The 14,112-nt window shown below is 41.1% G+C and overlaps 1 protein-coding gene across 3 annotated transcripts in view; it reads right to left on the bottom strand.

Moving 5' to 3' along the window:
* nedd9 (neural precursor cell expressed, developmentally down-regulated 9) overlaps window positions 1–13,626 on the bottom strand; it is a 39,016-nt gene extending 25,390 nt beyond the window's left edge. The window contains exon 1 of one of the 3 annotated variants that reach the window (XM_005942667.3): window positions 13,524–13,626. Coding sequence is in view for 1 of the 3 variants with exons in the window: in XM_005942666.3 (XP_005942728.1) it covers window positions 9,304–9,315 (12 nt within the window). In the remaining 2 variants the exon portion in view is untranslated. Of the gene's footprint in view, window positions 1–9,303; window positions 10,780–13,446 lie in introns of those variants that run through there. The other 2 variants (XM_042224774.1, XM_005942666.3) reach the window with 2 other exon arrangements.
* Window positions 13,627–14,112: the final 486 nt, after the last annotated feature.

The following is a 14,112-nucleotide window of genomic DNA, read 5'->3' on the forward strand; positions in this document are numbered from 1 at the left end:
TTTAAGATAATCCTTATTATACTACAGCCCCTCAGATCATCACCTGCCTGAAACAAGCCATTTTAGCTGTCTTTCTTCTCATTGGCTGCCTCTTACAAACAGAAGGTTTGAACAGTTGGTTTGGTGAGTTTACCAAGTTTATGTATAAGATGATATAAATGTAAGATTGATGCTCTTTTTTCTTTGTTTTTTTACATTAGTGTCAGGTTTGACATCCACCCATCACAACTTTTTAGTGTATCTTTAGCTAAAGCTAGACAGTAAGCAGAAGGTCGCTGAGGGCTAATGTCCTGTTTAACAAGTTCAAGGAAGTAATCTGAGCCGCAACAACATTTTATGGGTGATTTCTTCGGCCCGTGCTCCACCTCTTTAATGAGTTTTATGGTGTAACTTGCAATCTTGCTGACAAACCGGAATAATCACAAGCATAAGAAATTGTATTTTAGTGAGCAAATTCTGGTCTGGACTCTGAGAAAGCAGAGAGCTGCTACTGCATTACCACAGGAGAATAAAATGTGAAGGACAAACAAAAAAGGCCTTAAAATTAAACTACCCTAAAATGTATCTAAAGTCAAAAGATTAAACCCAAGTAGAAAGACCAACCAGCTTTGCTGTGCCTAAACAGCTTTGACCCAGACGTCAGCAGATGAGGCAGGCTTCCATGTATCTGACTTGCTCCGGGATATTTCCAGTGCTCAACTAGATTGAGATCTGGGGAGTTGAGGGGCCAGATCAGTGCCATGGGATTCAGGTTTTAATGCATGGTGAGGTGCAATGCCTTGAAAAGGGAGACCACTACCATTGGGGTGCATCACTGCAATGCAATGCAAGGGTTGCATAGGTGCGTAGATGGTTGATGTCTTTTCTTCACATGGAAGGGGTTTTAATGTTGAGGCTGACAGGTTTGTTTTATTTCCACATGTTTGTTTTTTGTTTACTGTCTTTTAAAACATGTGGCACTAAAAAAGCTCTCCTTCCCATCTGGTATGTTTTATTAGTCTGTCCTGGTTTGTCCAGTCTGTCTGAATCCCCTCTGACTCAAACCTCTACATCACCAAGGCTTTTCTTTCCCCTCTTCCCATCAGTGTCTTGCCTGAACACAAGCAGTTTAAAACGTCATCCCATCTGCGAGCCTGTTCTGACCTTTCCCGAAATTAAAAAAAAAAACAAAAAACTTACGTAACTTCACCACTTGCTGAAAAGGGCCCCACCTTTGCTTTCAGTAAGAGCTCTCTCCGGGTGGTTTTGGCTCTGCCTCTCCGGGGTACACATCAGTCTAATAATAATGAAGGTGGCTTTGGCTAAACAAGCTCACAAATACTTGAATTCCCTTACTGCCACAGCCACACCACATAGAAGAAACCCGCGTCCCCACAGCAATGAGAGTGCCTCGGCTTTCAAAGCGACGAGGACGTTTTCAGCCCAAACAAACAACCTGCTCCAAAAAAAGTGGTACGCTCTGACTGTGAGAACACTGGTGCCACAATTAGGGCTGTACCACTGTAACACGTGTCCCGGGGTGGTTTGTACACGCTCATTTGGCCTCATTTCGCATGGTTAAATATAGAAAATAATTATAGTAATGACGGTAATGAGGACCTGATGACTTTTACAAGCCGTTCCTCAGAGCGCGGCCTGCTGCGGGTGAGAGCCAGTTCAAATAAATGGGCCGTGTGTTGGGTTCTGGGTAGGAAGGGCTCATGGGAAGCGGTTCAGAGCTCAGAGTACATGGTAATTTCTTCATTTGGACAGTTTTCAGGAAGGTTGACCCTCTGATTACAGCCTCCTTACAAGCCCTGCCAGTGGCCGTGTATTAACATAATTACACAGCAGGCTCGGTGAAATCTCACCTCGGCTATTTCTGAGAAAATCCTGTCGAAAAAGGCCGGTGTCATTTAAAGCCAGCACACAGGGGAACGTGACCCAGCACATTCCCTGCAGCTTCGCAATGATTGATATCTTATGCAAGCAAGTGTAAATCAATACACGGTTACGACACAGTTACAGTGCAACTGGGCGCTGTAGCTGCATGTAATCAATCGATAGCTTATTTTAGTTTTGTGGTTGGAACAAACTGTTTCAGGGGTTCTTTGTGACTGATTGTAAACATTCATTTTTCTTGTGTAAAGACTTTAATTCTGCCAGAAGATGTGGAAAGAAGGGTAAATTCAACCTGCCAAGCGCTGAATAAAAAGGACTATTGTATCCACAGTGTAAATATGACACCCCCACCACCAACACCTTCTCCTTCATTTATGATTCACGAGCTGCGAGGAAATCTCCACACCCTAAAACATAAACAGCAACAGCATGGCAGCTGCAGCTTTGATGGGATGTGATGCGCCATGATGCCGTCTGACCACGCCGCAAGCTCCAACAAACCTCAGATCCTCAAAAAATATCTCAGTTGAACTGTCTAGTCAGAGAATGATGAAAAGTGTGTCACAATCATGGCCTTCCCCTGGAAAATGTCAGTTTCACTCTTATTTAGGAGATGACGATCACATTCATAATCAACAGTAAAGCTTTTATATTTTCACTGCATTCAGCTACTTTCTCCTCTCTAGATGCATTTGCTAAGAATTGTGCTCGATATAAATCATTCAAGTGCTTCTGAACTGTGGAAAAGTAATAATCTTAGGATCTTGAAAAGAAAGAAGATAACTGGACGCCTTCCTGTCTGTGTACTTAAGTTAAGGTGAAGAGTCCCAGATATGTAAATCCTAGTGGGGGTAAACTTAAAGAAGTCCAGATACTTGTTTTTGTGTTTTTAAACTCTTAAGACTGCCATGACCTGGATTACTGAGATGCTTCCCAGATACATTGGAAAAGTACGATTTACAAGTTTGCCCAAAGCCTTTTACAAAGCTAGTTTGATCCTTTATTTAAGTCAAAATCATCTTTCATTTCTTTCTACTATTAACTACTAGACACAATGGACGACTGCTTCTTGTACAAATATCTCTGAAAACTGTCCAAATGTCACAAAAACTGATAACTACATGAAGCTAAAGAGCTAAATAAAACTGTTAGAGAACCAGTACACTTAGGAGTTGTCGATTTTGGGTTTCACTTCACCAGGTTTACAGAAATTTGACTCATCATTATAGTAATGAGAATGTTATTAGTTACTGTTATTAGTTGTTATTTGCTGCCCAAAGCAGATAAAAAGGTCACTGAATGCAGATTTGGGATTTAAGGGGGTGTGGCTTTCACCCAGCTTCTGCTTCTAATGTTAAGGTTATTAAAACAGTAATGCTTTGTTACATTGTTGTAGTCTCTTCATTCCTGCGGCAGTACGTCTGCCACTCTGTTTACTTTGAGTGCACTTACAGTAATTTATAGCAGTAAAAACTGTGATGAAATACAACGTGGGCAGGACTCAACTGCAACACTCAACCACTTTAGGTGAGGTCACAGGAAATGATCTGATTTGTGTAACGTCTTGGGTAAAATGACTGTTATCCCGCGGCTCCTCCTTATTCTGTCCATTCATCTCAGTCGTCTTTTTTTTGTTTTTGTTTTTTACTGTCACACAAACTATAAGGTAACCTGACATCTCCTGCGTTTCTGACCCACTCCTTAGCCTGCAGCGCTTCCTGGCTCCTGCACGACCCAGATAGATCCAGGCTACCACCGAGCTTGTGCTATCTTGTCACATCTTGGACTCCCTCGCTGTGGTCCTGGAGCCTTACCTATAATTAGGCCTGAAACTGGAGATATTCTCTCAAAAGTGTAACGGCTTGTGCAGCTTTTGCATTCTGCCAGGACAATCCAGGGCTATGAGAGGAAACTGATCCGTGAGTCTGGCTCAGCGCCTGAGCAAAGCGGTGAATAACTGCGAGCTTGACACCGACTTTTGACCTGAAAATATAATTTACTGCACCTAAACGGGTCGAGGAGCACCGGCAACACAAATGTACAACAGTCCTGTGAATACGAATGGTATTCATGGGGCCTCCAGCCAACAGACGCTCAGTTTTGGCAAAGGAGACTTGTGGATTACTTCCAAGCTTGGTGCTGATGCCAAGCGAGGGTACATGAGTGCATCATAGTAACCCCCAGAGACAAGAGCACTAATCCCTCCAGGGGGCATTAGCCGACATGTGAAATATGTTTCGGGGTATCTCTGCAGGGCCACATTGATTGGTTTTACATATAGGAATAGTCAATTAGATGGAGATTCACTCCAATGTCCCTTCGATTTCACGCCACACAAAGATCTCACAGCCCAAACAACAGAGGCTGCCATCTTTCCCCTTTGAAACATGAAGGGCATCAGAGATAAAAGGAGAAAGATTCCCCCTTTTAACACTTTACTGCATTTGATTAAGTGCTTTTTAAACTAAGGGATACTCTCATTATGATTAGATGAGATATATATATTTTTTATTTTATTTTATTTTATTTTTATATTTGAATGGATAATTTGGTGTATGAAATGTCAAATAGATTCAATAACCAACAGCTATGGGTTGTTTTGGCCAACAAATGGGAAAAAAAAAAATCCAAAAAGGCAATATCAGGAATATTTTCATTAATAAATATCAACTTTCCTGACTGATAAAAAGAGGTTTAATGACATATGAATATGTCAAGTTATCTTGCTTATCGATCGTAAACTTCAGATTGTTTTCCCAAAATGAGCCGTCTTTGCATTTTATACCAACTTTCATAGACGAATCTTGTGTACGAATCTTTGATTCTGCTTTTCTTCGTCTGCGTCCACGTCTCTGTGGCCGTTGCTCAAGGGAAAGCGTTGAAAATGATGTGTGTGGAAATGAATGAGTAACTGTTTAAAAGGATGAAGGAAGTGGTTTAAGAGGACTTACTAGGTTTATTTCAACAACATGATTCATGCATAAAAAAATAATAATGATCTTAGACTCCACCATGGGGTAGCCCCTTAGTTCACCCACTGTCTAGAACAGACATTGGGTGAACTAAGTTATAACAAAGTTCTGATTGGCTTCTGCACTCACAAACAGTTAAATTTACCTTAGATGGCTGTACTGGACATGTCATCCTCCATCATAGAGAGCGGTGGGGGGGGGGGCAACGAATAAAAGCCTCAAATGGGCTGTTTAGAGTACTCTGAATTCATGTAATTTATATACACTTTGACCTATTTATTTAAAACCTTTAGCAATGTTTAGTATTCTTTTTTTTACCTGTATACAGCAGCTTCTTATAATTGCTTTTCCCCCAAACGACTGTCTACACACTGCTCAGCTTCGCCACATGACAAAGAAGACTAATGCAATCTCACATGCTTTAAAACTACGATGCTGTCAGCCTGCTAGAGGACCTTTGCTTCTACCCTACACATATCCAGAGCGCACACAGGTCAGCTCAGCTATTAAACAGACTCTCCGTGCAGTCGAACCGAGTTGACGGGAGCCCACTAGATCCTGAAGGATGACCCTGTGAAATAGCTGGCATTCCTTGAGGGAAGGAAGGAGGAGCTCAACCGTGGAAATGGTTCTTTGCATTGTTGGTGAGTCTGTTTCTAAAACGAGTCCACATTGTAGTCTGTCTCCCCGCTGGCTGTTTTCAAATGTTAATGGCTGGCTCACGGTGCGAGGGCGCAGAGAGGGGAGGTGGGGGTGGGGGGATCGCTATTCATTGACATTGGGGGAGTAGCTCTTTGCATCTGAAAATCTTACACAGGAGCAAAGTTGGGCAAAGGGACAGGAAATCGCTGACACACATGGGCTACAAAAGCTACATGTCACTGTTCAGACATCTGAGCAGGCACAGAATAATAAATGCTTTGAAGTTAAGATGGGAAAAAGCAATGTGAAATAATGCTTAAGTGCATATAACTTGCAGAGTTCTCTTGAAAAGGGCACTGGGTTCCTCTCAAGGAATTTCTTTCAGAAGAATACAAATGTCTCTTTCTGGAAGGACTACACAATGCCACCCCCTGCGTAAGCAAACAAGCTGGGAAAAGAAAAGAACCCCTGCTGTAAGGCTCATTATCAATGTGAAGGGCCACCTTGAAACAATCATGTGCATCCTCTGAACAACCTTCCCATGCACGATCGCCTGGAATGCACTCATTCTCACGGGGCGCTCCTCGACCTCCCCGACTCCCATCAACCCCACCCCAACGGCTCGACCCCCACTATCCAGCCAACTCTGTTTGCCCTCTCGTTTTTCCCGCAACTTCCTCTCCTTTTCATTTTCTGCAGGCCCTTTCAGCACCACAGATCCTCCTCCTCACTCTTAGAACAATGTCTGCTATGCTCTCTCCTCCAGTTCCCTTCAGTGCTGGCTGACTGCCTAGAACCTGAACCCATTAAAAAAAATACAAACACTTTGAAAAGCACATTTTGGGCCAGAGTTTGGCTTCATCTAATCACTCTTCACTCTGGTTGTGGAGCTATTTCTACAACGGTTACATCAGCTACAAAGGAATGAGACCTGGGTGTTTAAAACTGTGTCACGACCCTTTAAAAGGACAGTTCTGGGCAAGTACATTCTCCATGTCCAAGTCCAACTTCCAGCAGGGACATCCTTCATTTAAGGCATCATATAGAGAGCTTTAACTCAAAAGCATTAAAGGAGTTGATCGTTTTTACCTGTTATCACAAAAGCAGCAGGTTAATTATGGAGCTTTAGCGTTACTGTTGGCATTTGTTAGCACTGGACAGAGCCTGGCTGGCAGTTTCCTCCTGTTTCCAGTCGTTATACTATGGTATGTGAAGTATCTCCAAGCCAATAAGCAAATTGAATCTCTCATAATCCTCTCTATCTCCATGTTTTGTTCTTGAACTCTACAGAACAGCTTTGCTCAGTCTGAAACGAGCTGTTTTAGCTCCTCCCCCTTGAGGCCAACTTTGTTCTGACTGGCTGCCCCTCACAAACAGAAGGCTCAAACTGTAGGTGGGTGGGGCTTTATGTACTAAGAACCACAGCTGTGTGACTGTGATGGCCGTAAGAGGAATATCTCCGCTCTATGACATCACTCAGACCCAAAGGTAGAAAAAAACTGTCTGAATCTGAGCGTTTAGAGCCCGAGCTTTTGGCTCACGGGGATTACTCACTAAACACAGACCTCATTAAGTGAAACTAAAAATATAACCATCCGCCTCTGTAACAGTGACAAGACAGAAAATAAGGAAAAAGCAAAATGGGTCCCCTTCATACTAATTTATGTCTCATCTTTCTTTGTCCTCCATTTCCCTGGAAGAGCTCTGCCTCTGTGAGGATCATCATGGGGATTACACACATTTGGTGACCTATGGAAAAAGGCACTCCGTTTCACACCTGAACACCTGTTGGAAACCATCTCTAGAGGCGTCTGATCAGACCGCGACGCCTCACCTCAGGTCACGTGAACCACATGAGGGGGACGGGTCGGCCTCGCTTGTTAAGCATGTGTTGAAACACTACCACTCTGCGAGGACAGGGACGCTCTTAATATAGCTGTAAATATCGAGTGGCTGTCGGGATGTGATGCAGTAGAGCTGTGACCGGCTGAAACTAGATAATCGCAGTAGTGACGTGAAATGTGTCACCTAACCGGAGCCTTGGGCTGATTTCCCACCCTCCTTTCCTCTGCCACAGCCTTGCATAACGTGGATATGTTTATTGTAAACAAAGAGCGCTGTCTACATGATCTCTGTGCTCTGGCTATCTTCTGAATGTGACAAACAAAGGAGTCAGACGTCAGAGAGCGGAGTGTGTATACTGCACAGATATCCTCCCTACAGGCTGATAGCGGCCTGAAACGGTGGTGTTTATCATATTTATGAGCATGCACTGATCAGTCTCATTGTTCAGGGTGAATACAGTGACCGTGGAGACATGCTCGAAGTTATTTCCCCACTTTCAAATCCTCCTCTGGCCTCACACCCAAACTATCACCCTTGGCTCTGTGAACTGTGTACTTGACAGGACAATGAGTCAGTGAGCATGACGCACATATGCAGCGAGCACGCCCTCCAGTCACAAATCTGCTGAAGAGTGACCAGAAGACTGAAGAAAAAAAGCCAAACCTCATAGCAGAGAGAATCCCAGCCAACACTGAGGCAAACAGCTACTTCACACATCAGAAAACAGCCAGTGAAAACTGAATCAAGTGCCCTCAAAACCCCCAAAATCCTCACAAAAGACTATTGCCCCTTTAACGGGGAAGGAAGACCTCAGACCCAAGAACATGAAGCAAAGGAAAAGTGCCAAAATGCAATCACATCCAGAGTAAATTCAAAGCTTCCTCCTGATGAAGTGACATCCAGCTGTTCCATCCATCACTGTCGAAGCCTCCAATTGTCTACACCCTGATGTAAAGACCTGTGGTTGTAGCCGATGATGCAGAGGTGACTTTCCCTTTTAATCCCAGTAACTGCATTTGACAGCATTAACAACAGTCTTTTCTGTCTGTTTGAGAGCTGGTCTGATTTTACAGCATCCTAAACCACATTACAGCGAGCTTTACTCACAAAAGAAAACCCACTACCATAAAATATCCACAGCATCAAAAACAGGATAAGAATCACAGATTTATAGCACTAAACTAAATATCTCTGCGGGGGGCTTTCAGCTGTTGTGGAAATGACCTGCGGTTAGCTGAGCATTTTGATCTCCAAGGAGCCAAGCCAAACAACAATGTAATGTCACTCCACATCCACATGAATCTTCTCTAAAGACATATATATTTTTTAATTTATTTATTTTTTTGCAACCGCTTTCATAACCCAATACTCCTTTTTTAAAACATTTTTAAACAATATCTCTAAGTATTTGCTAATTACACCTCCTATAATGTGTATTTGTCACAAATTTCTTTGTCATAACCTGATATCTTCAGGTTTTAGACTTAAAAAAAATACAATTTTCTGTCTTTGTCTAATCTAATGTAGTGGTGAGTCCAAGGAGGGGGCCTCAAAGTTGTTTTCATTTTAATTCTCTTTACGCCCCTGTGATGGAAAACGTAACCTGCAGATTTAAAGTGACGCATACTGACTTGTGCAGCACACACACACACACACACACACACACACCAAGCAGAAACAAAAAAGGCACGTTTCAGCAAGTCATTAGTGCAGTTTCCCCTTCTTTTTTTAACCAGTTCATAAGAAAAAAGCAACCCGGATGTATTCACTGAAATAAGTTGTGATTACCGCCACGAATACAGAAGCGTTAACATTTCACATTCACGTCGACTCAAAAAGAAGTCTCCGACAGCATCAAGATTTGTTGTCATTATCCAGGTTAAACAACACAACAAATATCCAGCCTTAATAACACAAAAAACTGAGATGTGGCATCAAATCCAGCCCGCGGCGCTTCACTTACTTTGTATTTCATCTTGCCGCTTTTCTTTCTGACTCCAGTTAAAGTGAGAAATATCCGCTTTACCGCGACACACAGCGGCACGTCGGAATAACCGGAGGCACTATTAAGAGTTTTTCTTCTTCTTCTTCCTGTGCGGTTAACCAGCCATCCAGAGATTCATATGCAGAGAAACACGCAATGATCTAGCTGACTCCAGTCCGCAGCTTTCTACTCCTCTACTCCGGAGAACCGCTCACCACACCGACTCCTGCAGCTCATTAACATTAGGCGCTCCTGATTGGCCCAACTAAAACCCTCTAACCACGCCCGCTTACGGTCTGCTAGAAATCTGCGACGTCATCGTCGTATCAAAATAAAATAAAGGAAAAAAGAAAATATTTTAAAAATTAAATTGCCAAAAAATAAATTAAAAAATTGAATTAAAACAAGAATTCTAAAAATCTAAAAATATTATATAAAACTAATAATAAACAGTAGAATATGAAGAAAAAAATTATTCTCTCAACTTTCTGTCGGTTTTTCAGGGTATAGAAATGTTAATTGTAGCATAACTTAATGCCAGGCGTAAAACAAAATATCATTAAAAAGGCATTATTTTTTTTCTCCATTTATTCTGCACATTTACAACTGATATAAAGTGATCTTTATTTTTTTTTAATAAAAGTTAATAAAAGACACCACAAAAATGCAATCGTTATAAGTTACAGTGTGAACAGACAATTGTCTAGACGAACGAGAAATATCTATGATATCATATATAATGTATAACATCTATATTTAAGTTTCTCGTATCACTTAAAGATGGTACAGCTAAAATCACTGTGACCAGCTTTTCTGAATCAATTAATGAACACATACATTTACATATGAAACATTACCAGTCACCAACATTTGTCTTGCACTTGTCCCATCATGGAAGCCTAAGTAATTATATGCTACCTGACGCTTTGTTATGGTATACTGTAAGTGCACCACAAATGTGCTGCATAAAGTACAGTACAACAGTCTCTAAAAAAAAAGAGTTATTTTAACATCATCTGTGCACCTGTAGAAATTACAGACTAGCATATTTGTTTGTGCATAAAGTTTACAACATTGGCCATCATTTCTGATGACATGAGTTAAATAACTAACTTAAAGTCACTACATTTAAAACTTTACCTCCCAAACAGAATCAGTAAATAGTTTGCTATCAGTCCTCTTTACATGAGGCGCTCATTATTACACTCTTTTTAGTGTTAAATTCAACATCATACTGCAAACCACAGCTTGAGCAGGAGACAAAAGAACTAAATCAAATTCATTACAAGTAACGCATTACTGCCCATCTCCGATTACTTTTGTCAAGTAACGAGTAAAGTAAGGGATTACTATTGCAAAAATGGTAATCAGATTACCGTTACATTCCCGTAGGAACGCTGCGTTACTGCGTTACTAAAACCGGGAGTTTTTTGCGAGAATGTCTCATGACAGTGACCTAAGCAAGTGCGAAGTTTGTGACAACAGCTGTGTGCAGATCAACAATGGATAATATATGGAGTGGGGAGAGCGGAAAAAAAACCCCTAAACTTCCAAGCAAGCACCCAGTGCGCTACAACGTAATGGGAAATTCACAGAGAAACTCGCAGATTCTTCCACTGACCGCTGCAGCACACCTGCACCAGGGTAAACCTCCGCCTACCCTACTTTACAGGTGAAAATAGAGCAACAGGACCGCTGAGTCTTTGACTTTATTTATTTTCTGCTGTGTTTCACTTGCATCTATTTGAAAGAGTGAGTGTAAACACACAAAAATATATTTTATTTTATGTGCTGGAATGTGCAGAAAATAGGTTTAAATGTTAAACAAATTTCTTCCAGTCAGAGAATGTTGCATATAATTACATTTTTGCTTGATGCATAAAGTTAAAAGATTAAAACTAATAAAACAAGTTTTAAAAAGAGACGTTTCCATTTGATTACATTTTGTATGATGGATTATGCAGAAAAAGTAGAATTGGGCTGAAAGATCTATTGCTTTATCACCTATTCAGTTGTAAATCGTGTTTTTAAAAAGTAACTAAGTAACTAAGTAATTAATTACTTTTGAAAATAAGTAACCAGTAAAGTAATGGGATTACTTTTGGGGGGAAGTAATCAGTAATTAGTTACTTATTACTTTTTTCGAGTAACTTGACCAACACTGCCTGCAGGTATGAGGCTGTTGTTCTCCTTTATCTCATAGTGGACAGAAATGACAGCTGATTGTTCTGTAAATAGTTTTAAATGTTTATTTAAAAATGCCTTGGCTGCATTTTTAGGTAAACGGCTGCAAAAAACTTTGTTTGCATAACTCAGTTACTTTTTTGAAGAAGTAACTATATAATTAATTGCCCAACACTGGTCATTATATACTGTATTTTGCAGACAGAGAGTTACAGACTCTCTCCCAGACCACAGACTCATAATACAAGTCAGAGCTTTATTTAAAAAAAAAAAGAAGAAAAGTTGTGTTTTCAAAATTGGAGTTCAAGTTATTTTTACTTCCAATAGTGTTAATATACTACAAAGGTCATGAACAAGATTTTTTTTCATTTTCATTGTAAGTAGGCTAAAGCAGTTAATTAAAAGTAGTCTAACATAAATGTAAATGCTGTAATTTGATTATTTTAATCAACCATGTAATTTGGATGGATTTGATGACCACAGTGCACACATCTCCTGTTGCTCACAGTGGTCCAAGGGGCCGCTCAGGGAGTTTGTGTGTTGGCTAATACACATGGAAAATTAGAGGGAACATTGACTCCAGTCGCATCAAAGTTGCATAGCTTGATGTGAATACCAATAATGCAGGATCCTTATCAGATATGAGGGGGCCACACATTCTGGTAGCTTGATACACAATTTACGAAAGCGCATCCAAATGTATCCAAATATAAATAAGAAAGAAAAGAGTTTTTGTATAATAAACCACTATATCCGCTTAGCTAACCCTTAAAGTTTGAAGAACGAAAGAAGAAAAGGGTGGCTTGTGTTATCCCACAAGAGGAAGGTTCTGGTTTTGAATCTGCAGATTGTTTGGGGCCCTGCTGTGGGTGCTTTGGTTACTAGTGATTCTAAATGGGGTGTAGGTGTGAATGGCTGTCTACGTTTCTGTGTCAAACCTATGACTCACTCTTAATTTGTCATGGGAAAGCTAGAGCCTATTGCTCTGTGACAGCTGGGATAGACTAGCTATTCCACAACCCTGAACTTGTCAAGCAGTTATCAGCACGGTGGATCATCTGCCTGAGCTGTAACCGTGTACTGTGTACTCATTTCTAATCCTGTCCATCCTGGTCACTCTCAATAAGAATTTCAACATCTTCAACTCTGCCACTTCTAGACATCATAGACATCTTCTCTATCACTTTTGCGGCCATCTTTCTGACACAAATCACCATTGACACTCGTCTCCACCTGCCCCACCCTGCCTGCACTCTGTAAATGTAAGTAAATTTAAAAAATTGGAGATACATCCAGCTTAAAAACATTTTCTCCATTATAGTTAACATGTGGCATGATCCCGCTGATACACGTTTGTAAGTTCAGCAAGAAGAAAATGTGCTGGTTGTTATTCTTAGAAATGGTGACAGCAGAAGGGTGTCAGGAAACTGCGACTATGCAACATTTTCCCCTGTGCTTTGATGTTACTGTAAATTCAGAATGGCAACACCTAATAAAACTGCTTCTTAACACTTTCATCTTTCTGTTAAATAGATAAACAGAAAAAAGAATAGCTTTTGCCACGGCTGTTCTCAAGTGCAAACGTATGTAGGAATGATTCAGCTATGCAGTGACAGACAGGAGACAGTTTTCAGATTCAGTCATGACTGAATGATCTCAAAAAGAGTTTCGTACAGTTTGAAAACAATGACTGATTATTTTTGACTGTAAACACAATAAAGCACCTTAATGGAAGAATTAAATAAACGGATCAGTGCATACAGCAGTATGATCCAGCAGCTCTTACCATATATGTTTCTGTAAGTCACAAAAGCTTTATATGAAAAGTAAAACATTGCTAAAGTCTGAAAAAGTCTCTGTATACATGAAACTGTCTCCCTATAAAACTATCGCAACTCAGAATACTCAGATACCATAAAAATATAGTTGAAAACTCACCAAAATGTAATTTATTGTCCTCACAGGCCAGAAAAAAGGTCAATTTACATTATTTTAAGGTTAACTTTTGTGCTTACCCCAAACGAAGGAAAGACGAAGTGGGTGAAAGTTGCGATGTCACTTCTTTAATGTGAGCTCCAATGTAACGGAGGTGAGAAAAAACACCCAGTATGATATCTGACAAGCTGACAAACAAGCAGGAAAGCCTTCCTCTCTTTTCTCACACCTATGCTCGCATGCGCTCAAAATGTGCATCTCATGACCTCACACACCAGACACACGCAAACACACACACCACACAGAAAAAAGCCCCCTCGCTATGACAGCAGGGCTCGTGGAGGTCTGTCTGTTGCAGTGGGCTGCCTTCTGTGGGCCTGTGTGCTATTACTTTAAAGGGGCTGAAATCTCCTGTAATTAGCCTGCATCTCATGCTCTAATTTGTGTCAGCTCATTTATCACAATCACAGGGACCCTATCGGCTCTCATTGTCCCCCGTGAACAGTCATATCCTCAGATGAATGGCTCCTGTAAGAGCGCTCAAAACACTCGTTTGTGAAACATACACCATGCCCAGCTGGAGCCCATTCTCCGACCCAGGCCACACAAGGTCATGACAGATCGGGGGGGGGGGGGGGGGGGGGGGGGGGGGGGGGGGGGCTATTCTTC

The sequence above is a fragment of the Haplochromis burtoni genome, unplaced genomic scaffold, assembly GCF_018398535.1.
Source record: "Haplochromis burtoni strain Fernald_Lab_line unplaced genomic scaffold, NCSU_Asbu1 Contig_149, whole genome shotgun sequence".
NCBI lineage: Eukaryota > Metazoa > Chordata > Actinopteri > Cichliformes > Cichlidae > Haplochromis > Haplochromis burtoni.